General features: G+C 43.1%; 1 protein-coding gene across 1 annotated transcript in view; it reads right to left on the reverse strand.

Annotated features, from left to right (window-relative positions):
* Positions 1-1,111: 1,111 nt before the first annotated feature.
* rev3l (REV3 like, DNA directed polymerase zeta catalytic subunit) overlaps positions 1,112-23,493 on the reverse strand; it is a 79,746-nt gene continuing 57,364 nt past the window's right edge. Inside the window, exons 13-32 of the mRNA XM_053336785.1 lie at positions 17,981-21,821; positions 16,451-17,373; positions 16,224-16,309; positions 15,375-15,500; positions 14,395-14,587; positions 14,125-14,236; positions 13,931-14,046; positions 12,628-12,746; positions 11,479-11,597; positions 10,959-11,100; positions 10,172-10,416; positions 8,705-8,813; positions 6,695-6,901; positions 6,284-6,393; positions 5,150-5,264; positions 4,810-4,947; positions 4,133-4,323; positions 3,211-3,457; positions 1,798-2,013; positions 1,112-1,289 (exon numbers count right to left, since the gene is read on the reverse strand). Coding sequence (XP_053192760.1) covers positions 1,149-1,289; positions 1,798-2,013; positions 3,211-3,457; positions 4,133-4,323; positions 4,810-4,947; positions 5,150-5,264; positions 6,284-6,393; positions 6,695-6,901; positions 8,705-8,813; positions 10,172-10,416; positions 10,959-11,100; positions 11,479-11,597; positions 12,628-12,746; positions 13,931-14,046; positions 14,125-14,236; positions 14,395-14,587; positions 15,375-15,500; positions 16,224-16,309; positions 16,451-17,373; positions 17,981-21,821 — 7,496 coding nt within the window. The 3' untranslated portion in view covers positions 1,112-1,148. The remainder of the gene's footprint in view (positions 1,290-1,797; positions 2,014-3,210; positions 3,458-4,132; positions 4,324-4,809; positions 4,948-5,149; positions 5,265-6,283; positions 6,394-6,694; positions 6,902-8,704; positions 8,814-10,171; positions 10,417-10,958; positions 11,101-11,478; positions 11,598-12,627; positions 12,747-13,930; positions 14,047-14,124; positions 14,237-14,394; positions 14,588-15,374; positions 15,501-16,223; positions 16,310-16,450; positions 17,374-17,980; positions 21,822-23,493) is intronic.

The raw sequence follows: 23,493 nt of genomic DNA on the forward strand, positions 1-23,493 counted from the left end.
AAAGATCACGTGTTGACACTGTGAGTCATCTTTTCAATTGTTGAAAGCAATCATTGAAAGAAGGCATTTTAATACATTGACTTTTTATTATATCAATCTCAAATTTCCACCCACAGTAATGTCCATTAAAAACAAACAAAAACACCTCCTTCATTATCATCATTTTTTTTTTTACATTTATACAAATACACAGATCCTGTGTACAGCTGTACGGGGGATTGAAGACGGGGTCTTGGTGTGGTTTGATGACAGGTTTTTGCACTGAGGATTGATAACGTACACAAAACCAGAAATGCACAAGGAAATTATAGACTCTTCATGACATAAATTATCAAAATACAGTATTGCAACAGTCCCAGAATTCTTTTTTTTTTTTTTTTTTTTCAAAAACTGAACTTGATTCCAGTTCCCACACTCTGTAGATAAGAGTATGAAGTGTCAGATCTGCCAAAAATGGACATCAATACAATCAAGGTTAAAAGAAACATGAAAAAATGGCACCCTTCGACAGAATGCATTAAAAATGATTTGATTGCATTCATGGCCGGAGCTTTAGTTTATTTGATGCTAATGCACAGTGAGATTATAGATGGATCTGTACAGGAACTATTTACAACACACTGCAGTTGATATAAAAATGAAGAAAAGTCAATTAGTGGTTTGAATGTAGTTTGTCTGAGATTTAAAAGGAGCTCCTCCTAAAAATCAAGGACTTCAAACTGCTACAGCGCATATGAGATACAAATCATCCTTGATTGGACTGCACGTAGTTCCATGACAGGCGGTCTGCAGCTGTGTCACACTGACAGCAGCCTCACTCAGCCCATAGCAGCTAATGGAGATGGCAGCAAACAAGACAAACACAAGCTGAGGGTGTAGGGGTCGGGGAGTTAGGGGTTGGGGTGGGGGGGACACTCCCCACGCCGCCTCCTCACAGGAGGCCCAAACCAGACGAGTCTGCACACGCAGAGAAATACTTGTATAACAAATAACAATTACGAGACAGAATGAAAACCCCACAGGGTTCAATCGAAGCACCATTTAAACAATTACAACTGAATGGACAATCAAACACTGAGATGGGAAAGGGAGGGGGGAGCAATTAGCACCAAATCAGAATGGGGAGGGACTCCAGAGTCTGGAGCCAATCAGAACTGCTCCAGCAGCTGTCGGAGGTAGGGGGCCTTGGAGAGCTGTCTGTTGACCCGGGACAGCTTGTAGAGAACGGGACAGTCGAGGGACACGCAGGACACCTGCCGCTCTGCACAGCCGCTACAGTTCCTGCAGATCTGAAGACACGACACAGTGAGAGAACTGATCAGCTGATTGGTTCAAAGGTCACAATAAATGATGGACCAGGAGAGATCTATATTAGAAGACTGACGAGCAGGGACAGACAGTGTGACAGACAGGACAGATACTTCCACCAGCATCATGTCAGTGTCTGCTCTGTCACTATATTCTCATAGAAATGTTGTGTGTGTGTGTGTGTGTGTGTGTGTGTGTGTGTGTGTGTGTGTGTGTGTGTGTGTGTGTTCAGAGATTTTCCACCTTTACTCTCTCCATTATAATTCAAATTGTTCCTATAGAATTTTGCATATTGATGATTCAGTTTGATCATTTACTGACTTTCAGTGGAATCTTATTCTTCTACTGGTACCATCACTCACATTGTTGTTAGAAGTATTTATGTGAATACTGTTACGTTGTCCAGTCTTAGCCACAGGTATGTGTTATGAAGATAAAAGCAGCTGTTTAAAGTAATCTACTGTAAATCTCAACATCTGGCGCTCTCACCTTTAGCAACTGGTCTTGCTGACTCTCCCACTGCCTCATGTCCTGGTACAACGTGACAGCGACGCGCTGCGGCTCGGCGCGGCACCGCGAGCACACGCCCAGCTGGGTCAGCTCGTCACACACGGGGCAGTGAAGCGTGGTGAAGTACTGGGAAATGGTTCCCTTCCTCCCCGCTTCCTCTCCACCCAGCGCTGCGGAACAGGAAGCTTTCTGGATCTACAGAGACCAGAGAAAGACTTGAACCAGCTGATTGGGTTTTGTTCCATTTCTTTTTCAGGCAGGTCTGACTCTGCAGCTCTCAGTTACACATCACTGCTCAGTTTAACCTTCAACACTTTGAGGTGCAGACCAGCAGTCAGACTGCAGCTGTACAGGTGACCAGTGGACATGTTTACAGTCTGTGTGTCATTAGTGAGCAGTCGTCTTTTTCCCTCTCTGCTGGTTACTTGGCACAGAGCAACATTTTTTGGTTATTGGTGGAATAGTTTAAACTGATACCAGGAATGAAGATTATACTGAGTCCTTGTGTCTGTGCATGAGAAACAAGCACATCTGAGATGGTAACGTTAAACATAATAAGAGACTTGTTTTTGTATGATTCATTTGAGAGTTTTTAAGGTATTCAAACAGCATCCTGTCAGTAAAGTTCAGGTCTCAGCTCATTTATCTTGTTTGTTATGAGGAGAAAAGAACAGAATGCTCAGTTTATATGAGAGACACAGAATATAATCCCTCTCTCTGAAGAGGAGTGTTTAGCTGCTGGTTGGTGGTTCAGAGACAGACCTGATCTAAAAGCTCTTTTGTTCCATCTTCCATTAAGATTTTAGACAGCAGCAGTTAAAACTTTACATGATCACACAACAGAGTCCATGCTGTACAACTCTTGTGCAATGCAATATTTTTAAGTGCTGAATGTATTTTAGGATTTGGGGATGGGGGGGTGATTACATCTGCAGATGTTTGTGGCTCTACCAGCAGATGGCGTGTGTGCTCTGTCAGAGAGCAGCTCTCTCTTCAGTAGTGACACAAAGAGCAGCTCAGCAGCTGCAGTTTGATGAGTCTCGATCCTCAGCAAGAGGCAGAGGAGGTTCCACTTCCTCCTTTGTTCTCTGTGCACTACAGAGCCTGAGTGAAAACACCCTCAAGATATTTTGAGAGCAAAGGGGGCGACAGCAGTGAGAGAGGTGTGTCACTAATGGAACATAAAAGCTCATTTATCAGTTTATACATCTCTGAAATTGAGCTCATTTGGATTTTTCTGCTTTCTTCTTTTATTCTGAAGATTGTAAAGTTGTTCATGTTATCATCCACACTAATCTGCATTTTTTTTCTCCCCTGTTGCAGAGATGAGATAAAACTCATTTCCTGAGCTGCAATATAAACTGTGGTCACAGAGCGTGTGTGAGCTCTCACCCTGGGGAGCTCCTGGTACCAGCTGAAAACGTCCACTCCGATCAGCTGGAAGATGCGGGCCAGCGGCGGCAGGATCTGCTTGGTGATGTAGTAGGTGGAGTTGAGGCGGAGGCTGGGGTCCTGCAGCGCCTCCATGGGCCGACGCACCAGCTGGATGAGGGGCATGCCTGGCATCCCGTACACGATCACGTAGGGCACACGTTCACCCACACGAGGCTCCAGGCGGCGGTCGTACGCCATCATACGCCTGGTGAGCAATCACACACAGAGCTGATGAACATGATCACAGATTCTGCTGTAAATGACTCAAATTATTACATCAATCTAATTTCACTGTTTAATCATTTACTGAATAAACATTTTAGTAGAAATACATCAACAAGCAACCAGTCTGCTTCTTTGTGTGCTGATAAACTGTACCAGTGCTCATGAATGAGGCAGAATATTACCCCTCTTACCCATGTCTCTGAAATCCGATTTTTTCACCCATTAAGAGCTGGGTTGCCTAGCAACAGAATCAGGTACTGTACACGCAGGCTAGTGCAGCCAGACAATGAGCACTGTGGGGAAGGAGTAATTGGATTCACACTGAGTACTGTAACTGTAGTTGACAGCAAGGTCTTTCTCCCTGTCTCACACACACACACACACACACACACACACACACACACACACACACACACACACACACACACACACACACACACACACACACACACACACACACACACACACACACACACACACACACACACACACACACACACACTCAACAAGCAAGCATATTCATCCAAGTGAAACTAAGGACTTGCTCTGTTTTTCTTGCCGTGGTGTTTCTCTGTAAATGCTTGCTGACAATGTGCTGTCACACCTCCTCAGACACACACACACACACACACACACACATATATATCACACACACCTGGTGAGCTCCAGTGCAGGGACGCAGGCTCCGGGCCGGTACGAGCTGCTGCCTCGGTACTCCTTGGCGAAGGTCAGGTCCTGCATGCTGGCCCGGCCGTCCAGGACCTTCACACACTGACGCTGAACAAACTGCTTCACCTGGCTGATGTCCCGAGTCTCAAACAGCAGCTTAATGGAACGCTGCAGAATCTGAGGAGAAACGTGAATGAATGAATGAATGAATGAATGAATGAACAGACATGAGATTAGTGAATTCAGGGACTCATAGAAACATAACAAAAAGCACAAATGTAAGTGTGACTTGTAGTTGAATCCCAATATTTAAATAGAATTAGAAGAGAAATTGTGTGTGTGTGTGTGTGTGTGTGTGTGTGTGTGTGTGTGTGTTGTGTGTGTGTGTATGTGTGTGACTCAGAGAGCATTCTAAAAAGGCAGGACTAACAGAGGGACGAGTCAGAGTCTAGACCACAGACACAGGCGCACACATACACACACACAGCCTCCCTGAGCGGACAGGGACCTTTTCTCCTGATTGACATGTGTGAAGTAGTCTGAGTAAACGAGAGCAGGAAGAGAGCTGGCACGGCTCTGATTGGATTAGAACCACACAAAACCAAGGGGAGGGAGGAGGAGGAGGACCGAGGGGGGAGGGGGGGTGGATGGTTTGCCTGTTACCTTGGAAACAGCGGGGCAGCCGTCGCGGCGCACTGTCTCGATCCCTTTGGCGTCAAACACGGGCTCCTTTTGGTCGAGGCTCTCGTACATGTAGCCCACGTAGCGCTTCTTTGTCTGCAGCACACAGGGCAGGTACACCTGAGACACACACACACACACACACACACACACACACACACAGATCAATAATTACCTCTAAATGTGTGTACATGTACAGATGGAGAGAGAACACTGACACAGGCGGACACAAACCAGATAAAGAGTATAAAGTTGCTGTGTGTGTGTGTGTGTGTGTGTGTGTGTGTGTGTGTGTGTGTGTGTGTGTGGTCCTGTGCTGTACCTTCTCAAACTTGAGCTTGACAGGCTTCGGGTTGGTTGCGGTCACAGCCTCTGCGATCTCGTTGCCGATCTTGAAGGCCTGCTCTTTGGTGGCTCCTTTCAGCAACACAAACATGCTGCAAAACACACACACACACACACACACACACACACACACACACGCACACGCACACACGCACACGCACACACGCACACGCACACACACACAGGTCAGTAAGCTAGTCTGTCTCGTCATTCCTCACCTCTCACTCCTCTCTTTTACTTCCTTTCTTCTTGTTGTTCACAGTCAAATAAAAGCATAAACATAACCTCAAATACTCCAAAAATCTACTCATCAGCTGAGAGAAGTCTAGTTCAGGGTCCATATTTATCAAGAACCCTTTTCTTGGAGCGTCACTGTGAGTTCAAACAAACACTCTGCAGTGATTCATCACAGAAAAACTACATGGAAACTAAAAATGGCACTGCTCTGTAGTTCCATTTCTACACCTGATCATATTAAGTTGATCAGTTATGTTTTGTCTTTGAGCATTTCTATTTTAAACAGGTGCAGCTTCTCCAGTTATTACGGTAAAAGTGGAGCGGCCCTCAGAAGCTTCACAGACCACTGTGCATAGCCAATCTTCTCGTGTGAGAGACTGGACTGTCAATGAGATACACACAGAGGACATTTACACTAATTGGACCTTAATGAATTTGAACTGAACACCCCTGCTTTAGAGCCATGTTGTGTGCACATGCAGTGGGCTTCTAAATAAAGTCCCACTGCTTCCCTGCTCATGTGATTTAGTTTAATTACCAAAGTGCAAAAGTGGAAAAAAAAAAAGTTGTTTCCTGTATTTAAAACGTCTTCTTTTAATTGCAGCACTACAGTAATAATAAAACAACCTCCACTTCACTGTCTGGAAAACAGCTGCAGCCTTTTATTTTGAATGTGAGAATAAATGAGTGCCTTCCTGCTGTTTGTCAAAACAATAAAAAATGTATTGAAGGGACACTCTCAGGTGCAATCAGAGACTCTCACATCATCATAGTGTAGAGACACATCCACTGAGCTGCTGGCAGAGTTAACACACTCAGCTGATTCTAGTGTGTGTGTGTGCTGTAGTCCTGTGTGGAGCTGCTGCTGCTGTACCTGTCCGTGTCTCCATACACAACGTGCGCTCCCCATTTCTTAGTGTCGTTCACCAGCTTGATGGCTCTCTCCAGCGTCTCTCTGGCTTTGTGGACGATGCTGTCTCCAACCTGAAGATGACGAATGAAAACGTTGAAGTTTCAGTAAAAGGATTAAGTTTGCAGTTTTTCCCTGAAATCACAGTTCAGATCACTATTAATGTTTAGATTACAGACTAGAAATGTTGTTTCCCATGAAAATACGCTCTGTAATATCTGTCCTCCTTCTCCAAAAGAAGCACGGTTGGAATTTGAAAAGGCGGCCAAAACAAAGCCGTCTCAAGTCTTCGCTGTCTCGACTTTTTTTTTTTTTCCACTGAGGTTTAGATTCCAAGTGAGCCTTCCTCAGTACGGATGATGACGATGAGCTCACCTCCACGCTGGGCATCCGTCCAGAGTAGTTGGCCGCCGTGTAGCCGAAGGTGACGTTGGCGATGAGTTTGAGTCCCAGCTGCCGGGCGTCCAGCAGCTTCATCAGAGCTTTGTCCTGCTTGTGGGTCTTCATCGACTGCTTCACCATGATCCTCGTGTTCAGGATCTCTTCCAGCATGCAGGGCACCACACCTTTACGCACTGATGACTGGACAGCAGAACAAACAGAGAATGGAAGGTGATTATAACTTACAAGTTCCTATGAATGACTGTGTGAAGTGGTTTTGTATCTTCAGGCGATGCAGATCAAACCTGTACTTATCAAGAGTTATAGAGGAAATCAGCTCTTGGTAAGAAATGACTCATATTTGGAGCTACTTTTAAAAGAGTCAAAGGATATTACTCCTAACATATCTCAACTAATATGTAGAAGAACTCCAGATGTGTCCAAATCAGTTAAGCATATTTTGGAAAAGCTGAATTAAAAGAAGCTTATTAAGAAATATTATTCTGACAGTTGTGAGAGCTCCTCCACAGTGATATTAGAAGTCTTTGTCTCATTGATCGCTCTCACAGCACCTCACAGATATCTGTGCAGCTGCTCAGACTGGTGTAATAGAATAACAATGCTGCAGAACTTTTATAGGCTCTTACTTACCTGATCACAGAATGCTGCTATTTTCTATATTTTTTCCCCTCTCCAAATAATCCTCACTACAGCTGTCAGAGAAGTGTGACTGAAGTGTCTTAAAACTCTAAGTAGGAGTCAGTGTGGAAAGCTTCAGATATTCATCTTAGGTTCTATTCTGAGTGAGGAAAGTTCCTAATCCTAGTTTAACTACCAGTGCAATTACTACCAGTGATTCTGAGTTACTTGATAAAGGTTTTTAATCAGTGGAAAGAAAAATTCATGTTATATACTTTCTCATTAGCTCTATTCTTCCTGAAGCGTAACATGAGTACCACTAGGATGACAACATGATAAAGATAAATAAATAATGAGCCCAGATATAAGTTAAAGTCCACACATATTGTATATGGGTCAATCATGTGATGCATGGTGTATTGTATTGTAATGTGTTTCATAAAAGTCTGATTATATACAGGAAAATAAATGTGAAGTAAAATATGGAATAAATATAATCCACTTTAGCAAGGAAACATTATGTTTGTAACAAATTTTACATCATTTGTCAAAATGAAAAACGGCTTTTTTTAGGAAATGTCCTGCTCTATATTGACAAAATGCTTTAACATTTCAATGTAGAAATTTCTTTTCTTTCTTTTGATGTTTTAAAATGAAGTCATTATTAGTATAAATCCACTTAAATACACTGTAGGTGGATTAAATATTCAATATGTATCATTCTTTTGTGGTTACACCATTTGACATTTTCAGGAGCATTCAGTCTTACTTTTACTTAAAACTACATTTTTGAATTGCTCATCTTTCCAACACATATAAAGGAGATACAGTATACAGAGAATGATGTGTGTGGGTTTGATAAGCTTGTCAGAGTTTGGGTGACATTCCAGCAGAGAAATAATTAAAGGCAGTCAGTACTTTGAAGAAAATTACATTCTTTTTTCCCATTAACATTCCACAGTTAACACTATAAAAGTGTAGAAGATGCATCCAGTGACACAGTAGTGCAGGAAGATAAAGCCAGCTTTGCAACATCTGGCTAGTTTCTAAGACTAAATCCAGCTGCAGAGAAACAAAAACAGAGGCAGACTCAACCTGATTTTCTTCTGTGCCTGTGTGTGTGCATGTGTGTGTGTGTGTGCGCATGTGTGTGTTATGTAATGAGGCTACAGAACTGGAGCCAGGCAGCGGTGGAGGAATGACTGAATGAATTAAATTAATGAATGGAGGGACGTGGAGCATGAAGAGGAGTTTCTGCAGACGTGCTCGGCCTTCACATTAATAAAGCTGCAGCGCTGCAGGATTCAGAGGGGAGTCTTAATGGGGCCACTGTGGGACGAGTGTGCTGTGGAGTCTCATCAGTACCTTGACGAAGGCGATGCCGTTGGGTGACACAGTGATGTCGTTGCGGAGCTGGTAGAGCAGATCAGGAGGAACCCTCAGAGAGGTGCAGCCGAACTTAAACTCATCAGGCCTGAAACAAAGAAACATGTAAGAAAAATGTTGAAGAAAATAAATCTGAGGAAGAAAGAAAAACATTCTGATGTACAAATTCATATTCATTTCTTTCCTGATTCTTCTAATCTTTTATTGTGAATGATTGGATTGTTTTACCTCTTAAGGCCTCTAACACTTATTCAAAGTAAATATGTGAGAGATCATAAATGAACACGGTTATATTTTACTATCACAAAAGGTTGGAAATCATCTATTTAGGTTATGAAATACTACAAATCTGTCTGTCACACGTTCTCAGCGTCCAAGCTGATGTCTTCATTGTGCTTGTTTTAAGATATTTATAACCAATATCTATTAAACAAAGACAGCATCATTTCTCACATTGGAGAAGATGGAGCCAGAGGATGTTTGACCTCTCTGCTTTATTAAAACCAGATTTACAAAACTGCAGTTCAATGTCTGCTGATCAACTGATAAATGAATCCACCGATCATTGCAGTACAACTTTGGAGTCAAAAGACTGAAAAAAGCTCCCGCACACTGTCTCACTGTGTCGGATAGACTGATGAAAGTCTGATAGACTGAAACGTTGCAGCAACTTAATAAAACAAACAGCAGTGAGAGAGACAGTGCACTGTTTGGAGAAGCAGACCTGGAGCAAAAACATTCTGCATGCTCTATTATTTGGAATTGAGAGTTAATTAATCAATAAAAGCTGCAGATGATGCAGCGACTCAACAAAGTCCAAATATATTATATATCACATGATGAATGCACTTCCACAAATCCAGTACAAGTTTATTCATTTGTCATTCTAACCATATCTATTCAATACATTGAGTGGAATGAAATTGCGTTGTCAGGACCAAAGTGCAGAGAAAATAGAATAAATAACTAAACATACCTAAGAAACACATAAGAACAATTATAAGACACTAAGGCAACTGTAGTGAAGCTAGTCCTCCTGTACTGATGAGTGTTGCAGTAAACTATCCTCTGGTCTAATCTGACACTTTCTACTCTGCTGAGGACGAGCAGCATAAAGCCAGCATACGTCTGACAGACAATACAATCTTTTTCTTTTGCCTTGGGGTTGCAAACATATACAAGTTGGAAAGAAGTGTTCATGGCTCCTGCTGTTGCTATGCAACTACAGTAATCCCCCAGAAAAAAAAGAAAAAAAAGAAAAAAAGATTTCCTAACTTCAATCTCTCGCTGCTCTGAGCTGTGAACAACATGCAGAGCTCTGGCTGTGTCTGTTCCATTAAAAATAATGAGCGAGCAGTGGAAGGAGACTTTCCTGGCAGAGGTGCAACGTAAGCTGGTTGGAGTACACGCTGTAGGTGTGTGTGTGTGTGGGCCTGTCGTACTTACGTTCCCAGGCTGTCCACGTGGCCGAGGCAAGTGGAGAAGCAGTAATTGTAGGCGATGATGATGGAGGGGTAGAGCGATTGGAAGTCCAGAACCACCACCGAGTTGCTGTAGAAGCGCGACTCGGGCTCCATCACCAGAGGGATGCACTGCGGCGCCCTCTGCTGGGCACGCTGCTGGATGCTGGGCGTCACAGGGATGTAGTTGAGCGGCTTGGCCACGCGAAGCATCATGGACTCCACACGGTACTGAAGCAAAGAGTGAACATTACAAACTTATCTTTATTATTTATTGCTTCATTCACTTTTTATATATATGTAGGAAAAGTGTTGGGACTGGGAGTTAGTTGGATTGGACCTAATCTTATGTCAAACACTAAGTTCCCCCCTTCAAATCTTCACTCTAACACCTAATCCAGAGCTTCACTTCCTCATTTTATGGACACTTAGGAGCAAACAGGAAACACTACATTGACATTTTATCACCCTATAAAAATGATGAGGCTAAAATGTTAGTAAACAGTTGCAGTTCATTGTATAGGTGACTGTACAATGACAATTAAGACATAAAGTCAGTTTTTCTCTCACTCTCAAACATAACTTAAGTCTAACATTTATTCTTTAGTGTTTTTGGTTTCCAGCAGCTCCTGAGAAAAACATCTGGCTCTTAAGCTTTTAAACGCTTCATTATGTTCTCCAGCTAATTGCTCTGTAGAGCTGAGAGGAGAGCAGGGTTCTCTGGGGGTACGTCGTGCATGCGTGTGTGTGTGTGTGTGTGTGTGTGTGTGTACCTGGGATCCTCGGGTCAGAACGTGCAGAAACTGGATCCCAAACACTCTGGCCAGCTCGCTGGTTCTGCCGATGATGTCATTCTGCTGAAGGAGCTGCATGGTGCCACGCACACGGCTCACATAGTGGTCCACCACCTTCCACCTAACACACACACACACACATATCAATGGATCATCTTATTTTTTAGATTATTTTAGAGATCCTAAATCCTTATTACATTTTTATCATTCTTATTTTCTCTCTTGTGAATTGGTCTCAAATTGTTCTTTGTTTTTGTTCCTTTTCTTTATGTTGTCACTTGTTCTGTCTTATTATCAGCTTGTCAATCAACTGTGAAGCACTTTCAGCTACATTCACATGTATGAAAGCTGCTTTAATACTTAAAGATTGACTGACTGTTTGTATACATTGGTTTTCAGAGCTTTACAAAAGAAACAGCTGTGTTAAAAACCAGCTAAAAGTCAGCAGGAGAAACCAGCACTGATTAGAGTGCATGTGTGCACGGTGTTGTAAACAGACCTGTACAGGTGAGTGATGTGGTCGAACCAGTCGGACAGTGTGCGGGGGCTGTACAGGGGGAAGCGCTGGTGGAGCACGTGGAAGGCAACGTTCTCAAAACTGTAGTTGTTCAACGTCACCTGAAAGGAAAAATAAAAACCTTTAGTACCTTTAATCAAAGTAGATGGAAAACAGTGGTACAGTCCTGCAAAGTGTATAATTTGTAACCCCCCCCTCTGATGAGCAGGTTGGTACCCTGTGTGGTAGCTCCTGTCATCAGTGTATATATGTGTGTGAATGGGTGAATGTGACATGTAGTGGTAAAGTACTTTGAGTGGTCAGAAAGACTAGAAAGTGCTGTATAAGTACAGTCTATTTACTATTCACCATTTAGACTGACTTCTCAATCTGTAATGACAGCGGTTTCCTCTGTTTCTGGCTCGTGACCCCTTAAAATGAAACAATGTCTACTTGTGACCACTAATCATGGGTCTTGGTCTGGTTCTGGCCTTTGTGCGGACACGAGCTGTGAACCGTTCAACCAAAGACTTTTCCTTCTAGGACTGTTTCATTTGAAGAATTTTTAGATAGCACAAGAGGCGAAAGTATACAGTATCTGACAAGAAAAAGGCAAGAAATTGAGAAGTCAGAAAATATAAATACATATTTTCTTTCCTTTCTTATTCATTTACCGAACTAGTGACCTATCAGAGTCAGAAATGTATGAGAAACTTCATAAAATGTCTTCCCCCAACCAAATCATTCAGGCCACTCATGGGAACATTTGACCTGTGTGATCTGAGAAATATCAGCATTCTTTGTTTAAAAAGACAACACTCACAGCCTTGCAGACAGCAGTTACAACATCAGCCTGAGAAAACCCGCTAAGTGAACCAAAAATAAAAAAAAAAACCCGATGGAGACATGGAATATTTGAAGTGTTTCTGTCAATATGTCTTGCAAAGATTTTTATTCTAAGACGATCAAAATGAATATATATGAATGTCTGATATAGAAAAATAAATCAGCACTGTAGCACATCCTGTCTGACAGAGTGGAGGAATCAGAGAAAGTAGGGCACCAGCTAAAACTTAGGGAGTGGTCATGACAGGGTTTGGGGGGTGGGGGTGGGGGTGGGGGTGGGAGGGTCAGTCATACTGGGACACTTGCCTCAGTCTTCATCACTCTCCACAGGTTGAGGGTGATGCGGCCGATGATGTTGATCTCAGTCATGGTGTCGGCCCCGTACTCGTCCCTGTCTGTGGAAAAGCGGTTCTCTTTGGAGTCACCTGAGGACACACACACAGAGCCAGACAGACAGCCCATTACAGAGGAGGACGGGAGCTGCCAGAGGCTCTCCATTCAGCTGGTGGAACACACACACACACACACACACACACACACACACACACAAAGAAACACACTCAGATTCACACTCAGAACTCTGCTGTACTCACACAGCTCTGCTCATGTGCACACACAGACACACTCCAACAGGGCCACACATGTTTGTATTTACACACATAAAGACATGAAGACACACACACACACACACACTTTCTCCTGACCTGGATTTAATCATTTCAGACTGGAATAGGAGATCACTCAACAAACAGTTACTAGAGAAGAAAATAATAGCTCACCAAGCACACACACACACACACACACACACACACACACACACACAAACTCAAATCATATAACTATGACTATACTATAACTATGACTTCTTTTTTTCAAGTGTCACAGCCTTGATTATAAAGAGAAGACCCTGATAGTAGGTCAGTAGCAGGGTGTACTGTGTGGAACACCCTGCATGCTGCACATAATGCTAAGCTCAGCAAAGAAGTTTTGCACAGGAAACTCTCAGATATGTCCAGGTGAGCACTGCAGTTACTGATCTTCAAGAGGAATCTGTGGGATTGGATTAAACCTGCAAGAATCTACTTTTGAAGCAGCTTTTGAAGCTCCTCTGTCACACATCTCTGCTTTCTTTGAAGTCCAGTGAGTACAGAGTCAGACCACTGGACTGCTCAGTTTAAATCATTCCCATTGAAAAGTGGGAAAGACAGAAAGATGGAAAAACCACAAAATGATTAACATGATTATCATTTTAACAATGTTTATGGTTGCTTTTTACATTCTTTCTACCCTGTTTGACGCAGATTGGTCAGCTGCTGCCTGGCTGAATTTGAATCCACATTTTCTGTTTTTCCCAAAGGAGAGATACACCACATTTTGTATTAATGCCAAACAGCTTGTCATTGAGTGAGCTGTGAGGAGTTTGATGCTGCTTTGACAGCCTTTAAAAAGATAAATTATATTCTTAAGGAACATTACAACTACCGTATGTAGCCCAAACGTTACTTACCATATTCATGTTAACCTCTGAATACAAACAGATGTGCTTTGAACCTGATCACTGGCTGTGCATTTCGCTAATAGAAGCAGTGTTGGTGACGGTCAGCCCTACCTGGCACTCGAGACAGCTGCTGACAGAGGTCTACTCTGAGCGCTGCTGCCCTCTGGAGGAGGTAACCCCAGGACCGCATCTGCACCTCGTACCCCACCAGGATATCTGGATCAAACCTGTCAGGACACGGACATGTTAGCAGAGACTTCAGTTTTAAGAGCTGCTTGGAGATGTAAAGTTGTGAGCTCACACACCTTCTCATGATAGCGATTAGCTCCTGAAACAGCATCTTCTCATCAGTGGCGTATGTCACCTGCAGCCCAGAGACGCCTGACCTGACCAGCAAGGGAACCGTTCCTCTCTGACCTGCTGAGAGGGTTTCAACAGATTCATCAGCTCGGCTGTAAACAGGTGGGGATTATGTGACCCATAAAAGTCTTCTCTATTTAAACTCTGCTGAGTAATGATACACATAACAGCGAACGACCTACAACAATTATCTTTCATTTTAGTCGTGCTTTCACCTTGGTCACAACTTTGGTGGTCTTTGTCCACCACAATGGCACCTGTCAGCTGGGTGCTGTCTACATCTGGCAAGGGAGCATCAGAACTGAGGCAGTAGAATAAGGCACATATGGGGTCGAACTCGGGGTCGGGTTCGAGGTCGCGTCGGGTTCGTGCATGGAGCTCCATGCCCATTAGTGTTAGGTACTGGACCTGAAGAGGAAAGAAAGAAAAAACATTGTTGGGTTTAAAAGGAAAAATCAATCTGAAGCCATCATCGTTACCGCTTGTTGTTGGATCATATTCTTTTATCTCTTCACTCACTCCACATATCTCTCCTTACTTTGCTCTTATTATCCTCAACTCTAAATATGTCAACCCATGTTAATGACTTAGAAATAATAATAATAATGCGTATTCTTTTGGGAATCTGGTAACTGTAGCTTATTTTAAATGGTGCATTTACTCCAAGTCTGTCTGGATAAGAGCACCCGTAAAATGACGGGAATATTAAGTGTAAATCCTAATGGTCTGCATGAGCTACCATGGAGGATGGGATTCAGTGGTAGAAGTCAGCCGCAAGTTTACATTCCAAGAATGGCTCAGTCCACCACATCTGAAACCCTGAAACCATGTGTGCCCCCGCTGGTCGAGGACTCTGTCCTGCCAAAATTTCTCTCGTGTTTTTTCCCCCCACATTCTTTGTTCTACTCGGCTTCCCAAGCGCTACAACAAAGGTCCAGCTAAGTCCCATATATCATCGCTAGACCACATAAATTTATTCATCCCAAATGAAAAAGGAATTTAGAAGATATTGAAGGTCTTAGAAGGGCCTGGTATAACCTGCCATTCATTCCCATTACTTTGAGAAAATGGATTAAATCTGAAGACAAATTGGCGAGTCCACAGATGTAAAATAACTTGATGATGAAAAAGTATGTTGATATATGTGAGTGAGGATCATCTGTGTTTACCAGAGAAGTCAAAAGGTGCAGCTCACCTCATGCAGAGCTTTGGCATCCTGCAGGTTCTGCATGCTGACTTTGAAACCATAAGAGTTGGCTATGCTGGGACCTTCAATCTGAGAGTTATCTTTCTTTGGCATATTCAAAGCAGCAAACTGGTTCTGTGGAAGATAAAGAGAACATGAGAAACATCCGAATGAGTAAGACAACACAGGCACCATTAAGGCTCATTTAAAAAACTGAACTGGAAGAGACACTGACATATTAGCTTGTTGTTCAAGGCAACAAACTCACATTAGGTATAAGGGTCGATGAGGTTTTTTGTGTCCATGTGGTTTAGTCAAATTTAAAGGGTTAAAATGTGAAAATAAACATATGAATAACTTGCACACATTCTTTTTTTGTGGACCCAGCATCACATTTCTGCTTTTAATCCATTTTGAGAGAATATATTAGAAGATTATGGCAAAAATGTCTAAGTGGTGTAACCATAAAAACTTTGTACCTAATAATTCAAGTTGCTAAGTCCACTTCAATACACTGTAGGTGGATAAAATATTTAATATGTATCATTCTTTTGTGGTTACACCATTTGACATTTTCAGGATCATTCAGTCCAAATGTCATTTCAAATTATATAAAACCAGCAAAAATACTAAATGTACATTTTAACAAACGTGATGCTGCTTTTAAAACTATTTAACATATTTTTGAATTGCTCATCTTTCCAACCCTTATTTGTCACTGACCCGTATATACAGTATATGTCTCCATGCACAGCTCTGCACTGGTATTCTTAAGCTAACTCCTCATTTCCTCCCCACATTAAAGACTGTGATTACTGATGTAATGAGAGATCTAAAAAAGCAAACTTGTGGTCTGACCTTCATTTGTGTGGTCAGTAACACTCTTCTCAGAGGCTCTGCTTGGCTCCTCTGTCTCTGCTGGAGTCTCTGAGAAACAGGATCATCTGCAGAAGAATTGAAACAAGAAGAGCATAGATGACTTAAACAACAGTGTAAAAAAGTAGAAAGGCTCACAACAGTAGTCACAGATATAATCTCACATTGTCCTATGATGCTGAGACTAGATGAAACTGCTGTTTTCTTACCCTCAGATATAGGCGTGCTGCACACTGGCTCCAAATCTTCCCTACTTCCCCGCCGTTTCCTTGAGAAGGGGGTGCTGTGAAGGAAGTGGGGGATAGTCCTCCCTTCTTCCCTGTTACTGACATGGGGAAGTGTGGGACTAACATTCTCCCCTAATCTCTCTAGGGAGTAAGGGAGCCCAGGTGATAGTGGTTCAGGAGAGTTCTCACTTTGCCTGTCCTGGTTTAACCTGCCTGGCTCTGAAGGGCTGGGCTGACATGACTGTTGCCATGGAGGCAGCTCTGGGGACTCTGGACAGCTGGTTTTATCATCATCAGCATCATCTTCTTTTTCTCCCTCCACCTGCTCAATATCCACAGCACCTTCATCTGAAACTGGACTCACTTCTGTGGATTTACACTGAGAGCCTGTGTTCTTCACAGGAGATATGATTAAAGACATGTTACGCTTCTTTCTCCTTTGAGTCCTGATGCTGGACAGTCTCTCACACAGCTCCACCTTTACAGCTGGGACACTGGAAGTAGCTACCTGCTCAGTTCTGTCTGGGTGTTCATCTACATCCACCCCAACCCTCCCCTTCTTCAGCAGCCCTGTGTCTCTCCTCACTTTCTGTAAAATCTCATACTGTTTCCTGGCTTCCAGCCACAGCTGCACGCGCTCTCGGCTTGGTGGGTTTTTGCAGGGCAGAAGGATGACCTTCTTGTCACTGGCTGAGGACGGGTCAGACTCAGGCTGCTGTTTACTAGCCTCTGAGGCCCCAGCTCCCTGGGCTTGGGAGGATGAGGTAAAAGTGGTGGCGGGGTGTGTCATGGCTGAGAAGGCAATCTTCCAGAAATGGAGGCCCTCCAAAGACAGGTCTCCACTGAACTCCACAAGCTCCTTAGCCAGTCTGGTTCCTACCGTTAGCTTACGGCCGCCAACCTCACTGAAGACAAGACAGAGCAATATAATTAAAAATACATATTTACATTTTTTAAATGACTGTAATTTATCACTATTTCAGTAATGAATCTAGTATTTAAAGATTTGTATTAAATAAAGCTATGTAGATGATAGAAAATACAATATGCCCAAGACTGGGTTTTTGTGGCTGATATATTTGAACATTTAAAAAACTATTATTTAATACATTTTAACACATACAATAAAGATCTTTGGTAAGAATCACAGACATTTTGTTATCAAGAATTCTGGCCAAGTGAACACAAACTATACAACACAGTACTGCACCGCCATTTCATGTTAATTATTGGCCTTGAGTCACAACACTGTTACAGATTGCTGCACAAATGATTCTTTTTTATTGCTGTTTTTTGCATCCATCTTGTTTTGTAATGTGACTATAGTTTTGAAATGTATTTCCAGATGCTGATTCCTATATATTTTATATTATATCAGCCATGCCGATGTATTAGTCAGGTTCTATTCCTCTTAATGCATGCACATTATGCACAATATATGGCTCAATCATATACATGATAGTGTACAGTAATTAGTGTTGCTACTTGTGCAGCAGGTGCATATATTCTCACATGGGTTTCCCTGGGGCATCAGAGGGGTCGCTACAGAAGGGCTCCTGGAATGTGGCCTCGGACATCTCCAGGTCTAGCAGGGTACTGAGGATCTCATCCCGGCTTGGAGGGGACATGAGTGGCTTGAGAATGTGGGCTCCACCTCCTGTCCCCCGCAGTAGCTGGCTCGCTCTCAGCTGGGATAATGAGCTGATGGAGCGGGGAGAACTACTGGGCGTGGTGGATGTTAGTCCATCAATGCCCTCTGGTAGCTCACCTGTTGGTGAGCCTTCATGGTCGACAAAGGATGCAGAGCTTAAAGGCAATGGTAGGACAGGGTCGAAGGCCGAAAAAAGAAGCTCTTTCCTCTCACAGTGAAAGTCTTGAAAGGGGCTGAGGGTATGGGTTTTACCTAAAGAAAAGTCCCAGTCTCTGCTCTTAATTTTCTCAGAGTCAAGAAATGAGAGGTGGTTTGAAACATACTCCCCGTCCTCAGATCTATCTAAGAGATCAGGGCTGACCGGCTTTGCTTTGTGCCAATCAGAACCCTTCTGAAGCTCCTCCCCCGAACCAGACAGTTTATCAAGTTTCTTCTCAACACCATCCAGTGCAGATATAGCTTCCTGGCTGACATCACTCAGGAACGTTACTGGTAAATTTTTATCAGTCAGGACAAACTGACTACCACTGTACGGGCTGGAGAACTCTGTCTGGTCTATGGCATTTATATCAAAGTTATAGTTGTGTGGGAGTTCTGGGGACAAGCTGTCCTCTATGAAGTTGCAACTGTCCAGGCCTGGGTCGGACAGGAAAAGGGGGCATTCATCTGACATGTTGGTGTTTTGCTTCACTGACAGATCTGGCTGAGTGCTGCTGGTCTTACTTTTCCTGATTCTGGGCTTTTTATCCTTGGGAGTAGTAGATTTTGGGGCTCTGGGTTTCCGAGGAGTGGCAGAAGTGGCTCTTCGGGATTTAGCTGGTTTAGCTGTGGGATCCAGCAGCGTTGCGGCCTGAGCTATGGCAGTGGAGTGGTGGTCTGCACCAACCACTTGTAGAGGAAGGGCTTGTCCCTGCTGTCTCTTTTGGAGAAGCTGCTTGAGGACAGCCAAGCTAGAGGGGGTCTCAGAGACAGTGGGGATCTCCCCATTCTTAGGGCCTGAGTGTGGGGAGGCTGCTACTAGTTGGGCGTCTTTACAGTCTCCTACTAAGGTTCTACCAGACAGAGGAGTAGTAGGAGCTTTGGACTCCTCTGGTGAAGCCTCTGCCTTTACCACAGTGGTCTGGCAAGCTTGCTGCTTCACCACAGGTGAAAAGCTTTGGTTGACCTCCATGATGGAAGTCTCACAGTCCTCAACCTTTGGTTCTATTGACTGGGCTACGGAGTTAGAGTCTGGTACAGATGCAGTCTGGCCTTGGCTGTTGCCATCTGTGCTTACTGGCTGCTGAAATGGAGGGACCTCTTGAGAGGAACTTTCAGAAGAAGGCAATGCATCTTCTGGAAAAAGTAGGTAGGAGCTGTCTGTACTTAACTCATGGCTTTTGGGTTCCTCAACCTTCTTTTTGCGGGACCTTCTAGGTCTTGTGGTGGTTGGAGAATTGTTGACAGTTCTTTCAGCTGTATCTGTTACTTTCTTTCTCTGCCTTGCAGCAGCACCACTACTTTGCCGTGATTTCTGTTTTTGGGGAATTGCTTCTGGAGTTTTAGAAGCAGCCTTGATTGCTTTCCTTCTAGTATCTATGGATTTTTTAGGTTTGGTAGTTTGACACTTTACTCCTTTGGTTGAAGACACTGTGCGTGATTTGGGAAGAGCAGAATTGAGACATGGGTCGATGAGTGGGTTTAGTAGTTGTTCTGAATACTTGGTGTCCATAAGAGGGTCACTTGGGGACCAACAGCGTGGGGGTGTTGAGTCTATGGGGCTTGGGGATCTATCAGAGAGATAGCCCAGCTCTACCATGACATCAGTATAGTCAGTGTCATGGTCTTCTGCTAGCTCACAGTAACATGGTCGAGGGGGCGGCAGAGAAGGTAGATATGGGCCTCTCTCACAGCCCTTAGTCCTTTTTACCCTTTCACCCTGTCTGACTCGTGGTTTGGAGGAGGAGTTGCTGACTGCTTTCCTATTTGTGGAGTTGACCTTTGCCTTTCGTTTGGGGTGCTTTTTGGCTTTTGGCTCTGTGACGGGAAATTTGACTGCAGTGGACTCTGGCACCTTGGGCCAGAACTCCTTAAGAGGGGCCAGTTTATTGTACTGTTCCATCTTTTCTTGTGTCAGCAAAACCCACTGCTCCTCTGCATTCACTTTGGCCATTTTCACCAGCATATTTTTCTGTCCTTTGAACCTGTTGATGATAATGTACTTGATAATGATAGGGGGTTCCTTCTTGCGCCGTTTCTGGTATTTTAGTTCCTGGCCACTGGGGACACTGCTGTCTTTGAGCCGTTCTTTGACAGAGGCTGGGTTTTTAGAACGAATGGCACCTGAGTGTTCTCCATCCTCGCTGTCGTAGATCATCTTCCGTTTGGCCCTCAGGGTGTATTTGCTACCAGGCAGTGCTGAAGGTTTAGTACATGTGACTGTAGCAGATAAACCTTGCAATGGGCTTAAACTCTCCTCTTCAGTCTCTTTAGCTCCCTCATCAGAAAAGCTGGACACAGTGGTAGAGTTGGTAGTAATGAGCTCTGAAAGTGATTCTGTCAGTTCATTTTCAGACCTCTCTTCACTTTCTGGCTCATTGTTTGTAGCCGACTGTCCTTCTATGATTGGCTCATCTTTAATGGTCTCTGGCTCTTTTACTGGATTTTCCTCAGAAATTGACATCCCGGTGTCCACAGTCAGCGGACAAGTACGTATGATTGAGGTGAGGCCAGTGCTAACCTGGCTGTCGGAGGTAGAACTTTCAACTGTGTTTAATTGGCTCCTCTGTCCTGTCATTCCCAACCTTTTTTTATTGACTTTTAGCCTAGACCTGCGAGGTTGGGCCTGTTCAAGCTTGCAGCCAGAATCAGCCAGCTTTTTGCTCCCAGCTTTCTTCCTAGTGAGGCAATTGGAAAGAATGACACTAGGGAAGAACTTGTAGTGTGCTTCCTGCTGGGCTACAATAGTCCTCTCAGTCTTGTTTTCCTGATAGTCCTCGTACCTGATTTTGAGTTCACCAACATCTCCCTCTTCACTGTCCTGGCTCATTTCCTCCTCCTGAGGATCAAGAAATACATCCTCTTCCATGGGTGACGGGGCTGAGGAAATGTTCCTCAGGATGGGGCTTTTACTGTCTGTCTGGCTCAGCTCCAGCTCTGTCTTCGATGTCTGTCTCAGCTCTGAGTAACAGAGAGAGAAGGTCCTGTGGTTCTGAAGAATCGACAGACAGTTTGTTTCTACATTCTTTATGCTGCCATACTTCTTTCTGCTTTTGGTGACCATACCGTTACTAAATGGGAAACTTTCAAGATCTGTCTTATCCAAAGCTATAGACGCTTTCTTGTCATAGGTGTACAGGGGTCGTAAGTCCTCTTTGTCTACACAGATGGGAGACACCTCAGGGTGATTAGCTATCTTACAAGGGATGGGGTGTTTGACTGGTGGGATGTAGGGGATTTCTTTATTAACCTTGAACCCTGTTGAACATTCACTACTGCTGTCCTGGCTGCTCTTTGACTGAAAGTGCTTGTCAAGTGGTTGCTCCGAGTCCAACACATGGACTGGACTGTGCTCAGGGTGCTTGCACTCAAGAAGGATCTTAGCTGAGGAGGGGGGCTCCAAGTGGACAGTCTCTCCAGGGAAGGGATTTCTTTTTACAAGCATCTTTTCTGTGACTATGAGAGAAGATTGGGTCCTGGAGCCACTGTCTGTTAAGGATGAATCTACGGATACAAAAGAAAAAGAACAAGAGAGTTCAGTGAGAGTTAACAGCAGATAGAAATAAATGAAATCTGTCCTTTACACAGGAAATACTTGTTTTCAAAATTCAAATTATAAGAAACAAAAGTGATGCAGCAGAAATAAAGACATGCATCCTTCTTCCCTGTCAAAACCTGGTCCCTACTTTATCCACAATGCAACCCAACCATCAACAGATAGGTTGGGAGATTTGGGTGTGTTATGCTACTGGTAGCTAATGTAGCATGAAGAGGTAAGCCTCAAGTAGAGATGAGAAGCACATTACAGAGGTCTGGTAACTTCACTTATTTCTAACTCTACACCCCCGGATTTTTTGCATTTTCGGTTTTAAAAATGGTCCCAACTGGCGCTGACTCAAGTGACTTGAAGCAATTTATCAGATTTCATACAGCTCTCTCTGGAGCCACAAAAGACTTTACAACATTTTTCACATATGCAATAGTACTCCCCAAGACCTGTAAACACACTTTGATGTGTAAAATTGCTGGATCCCCTTTAAAGGAAACTGACTTCAGTGGTATTACAACTAATTAGATTGAAAACCTTTGTTAAGACAATTCCCACCATCTATTCCCAGTTCTGACATTTAAAACAGAGGATGTTTCATATTCTCGTCTTTTATCTCTCCTTCAGCACCAGCAGTCAGCACTGTTCAAAGGCCGTTCTGGTTGTATTGCCAATGTGGTTGGTATGTGATTATATTCAGTGTGTAGATAATCTAATGACAACAGTCATCTGACACTGGAAAATAGATTTTAAGAAGAATGACAATTTACAAACGTACTACTCACAATGGCAGCTGCAAAGATGGCTGACCAAACATAAGATTGTTCTCGGACAGATATTAATACTATGAGCCCCCTCATTCATTTCAATAAGATTACTGCATTGGCACAGATTTACAGAATGGCAATACAATCAATCATGTGATTTTAGACTAACAGCAGGCGGTCACATTGTGGGGACAGGTGTGCTAAAATATGACTAGCTTGGCCAGCAGGCTTGCATACACTGCAGAGCCTGTCAGACTGTAAATCACTGCCTACAAATACTGTATGTCCTCTTTTTGTCCTTGGGATATGGACAATATGATAAATACAGTACACTATGAGACAATATACATTTGTCAATCGTGAGAAATATCACCACTTATAGAAAGGGAACAATCCCTTCAATCTTTCAGTACAACAGGCCATTGAAGGTAATGTAGCAAATCAATTATCAGGTCTGCTTTATGGTATTACTGGACTTGTAAATTAGTTTTTAATTAACAGTTTATCAACTGATTTTTTCAGACAAATGTACTGATAATGATATATCTCCAAATGTGTTTATAATACTGTACTGTATATACTATGACAGATGATTTTATCTGTGTTGCCAACATGTAGTTTCTGCATTGCTGCAATTTATTGTTTAAAACAAGTCAAAGTAACTTTTGAAGAAGAAACACATTGATCCTGTTAAAATGATTAATTCATAAGCGTAAAATGCATCTTTGCTCATAAATATTGCTTCATACTACAACTACTTACTGTTAAACTAGGTTTTAGCATTTACAACTTTACAACTATGTCTATTCAGCTATAACATATAAAAATATAACAAAAGTATAATTAGGTTTAATGGCAGTTA

This window comes from Scomber japonicus, chromosome 17, assembly GCF_027409825.1.
Source record: "Scomber japonicus isolate fScoJap1 chromosome 17, fScoJap1.pri, whole genome shotgun sequence".
Classification (NCBI taxonomy): domain Eukaryota; kingdom Metazoa; phylum Chordata; class Actinopteri; order Scombriformes; family Scombridae; genus Scomber; species Scomber japonicus.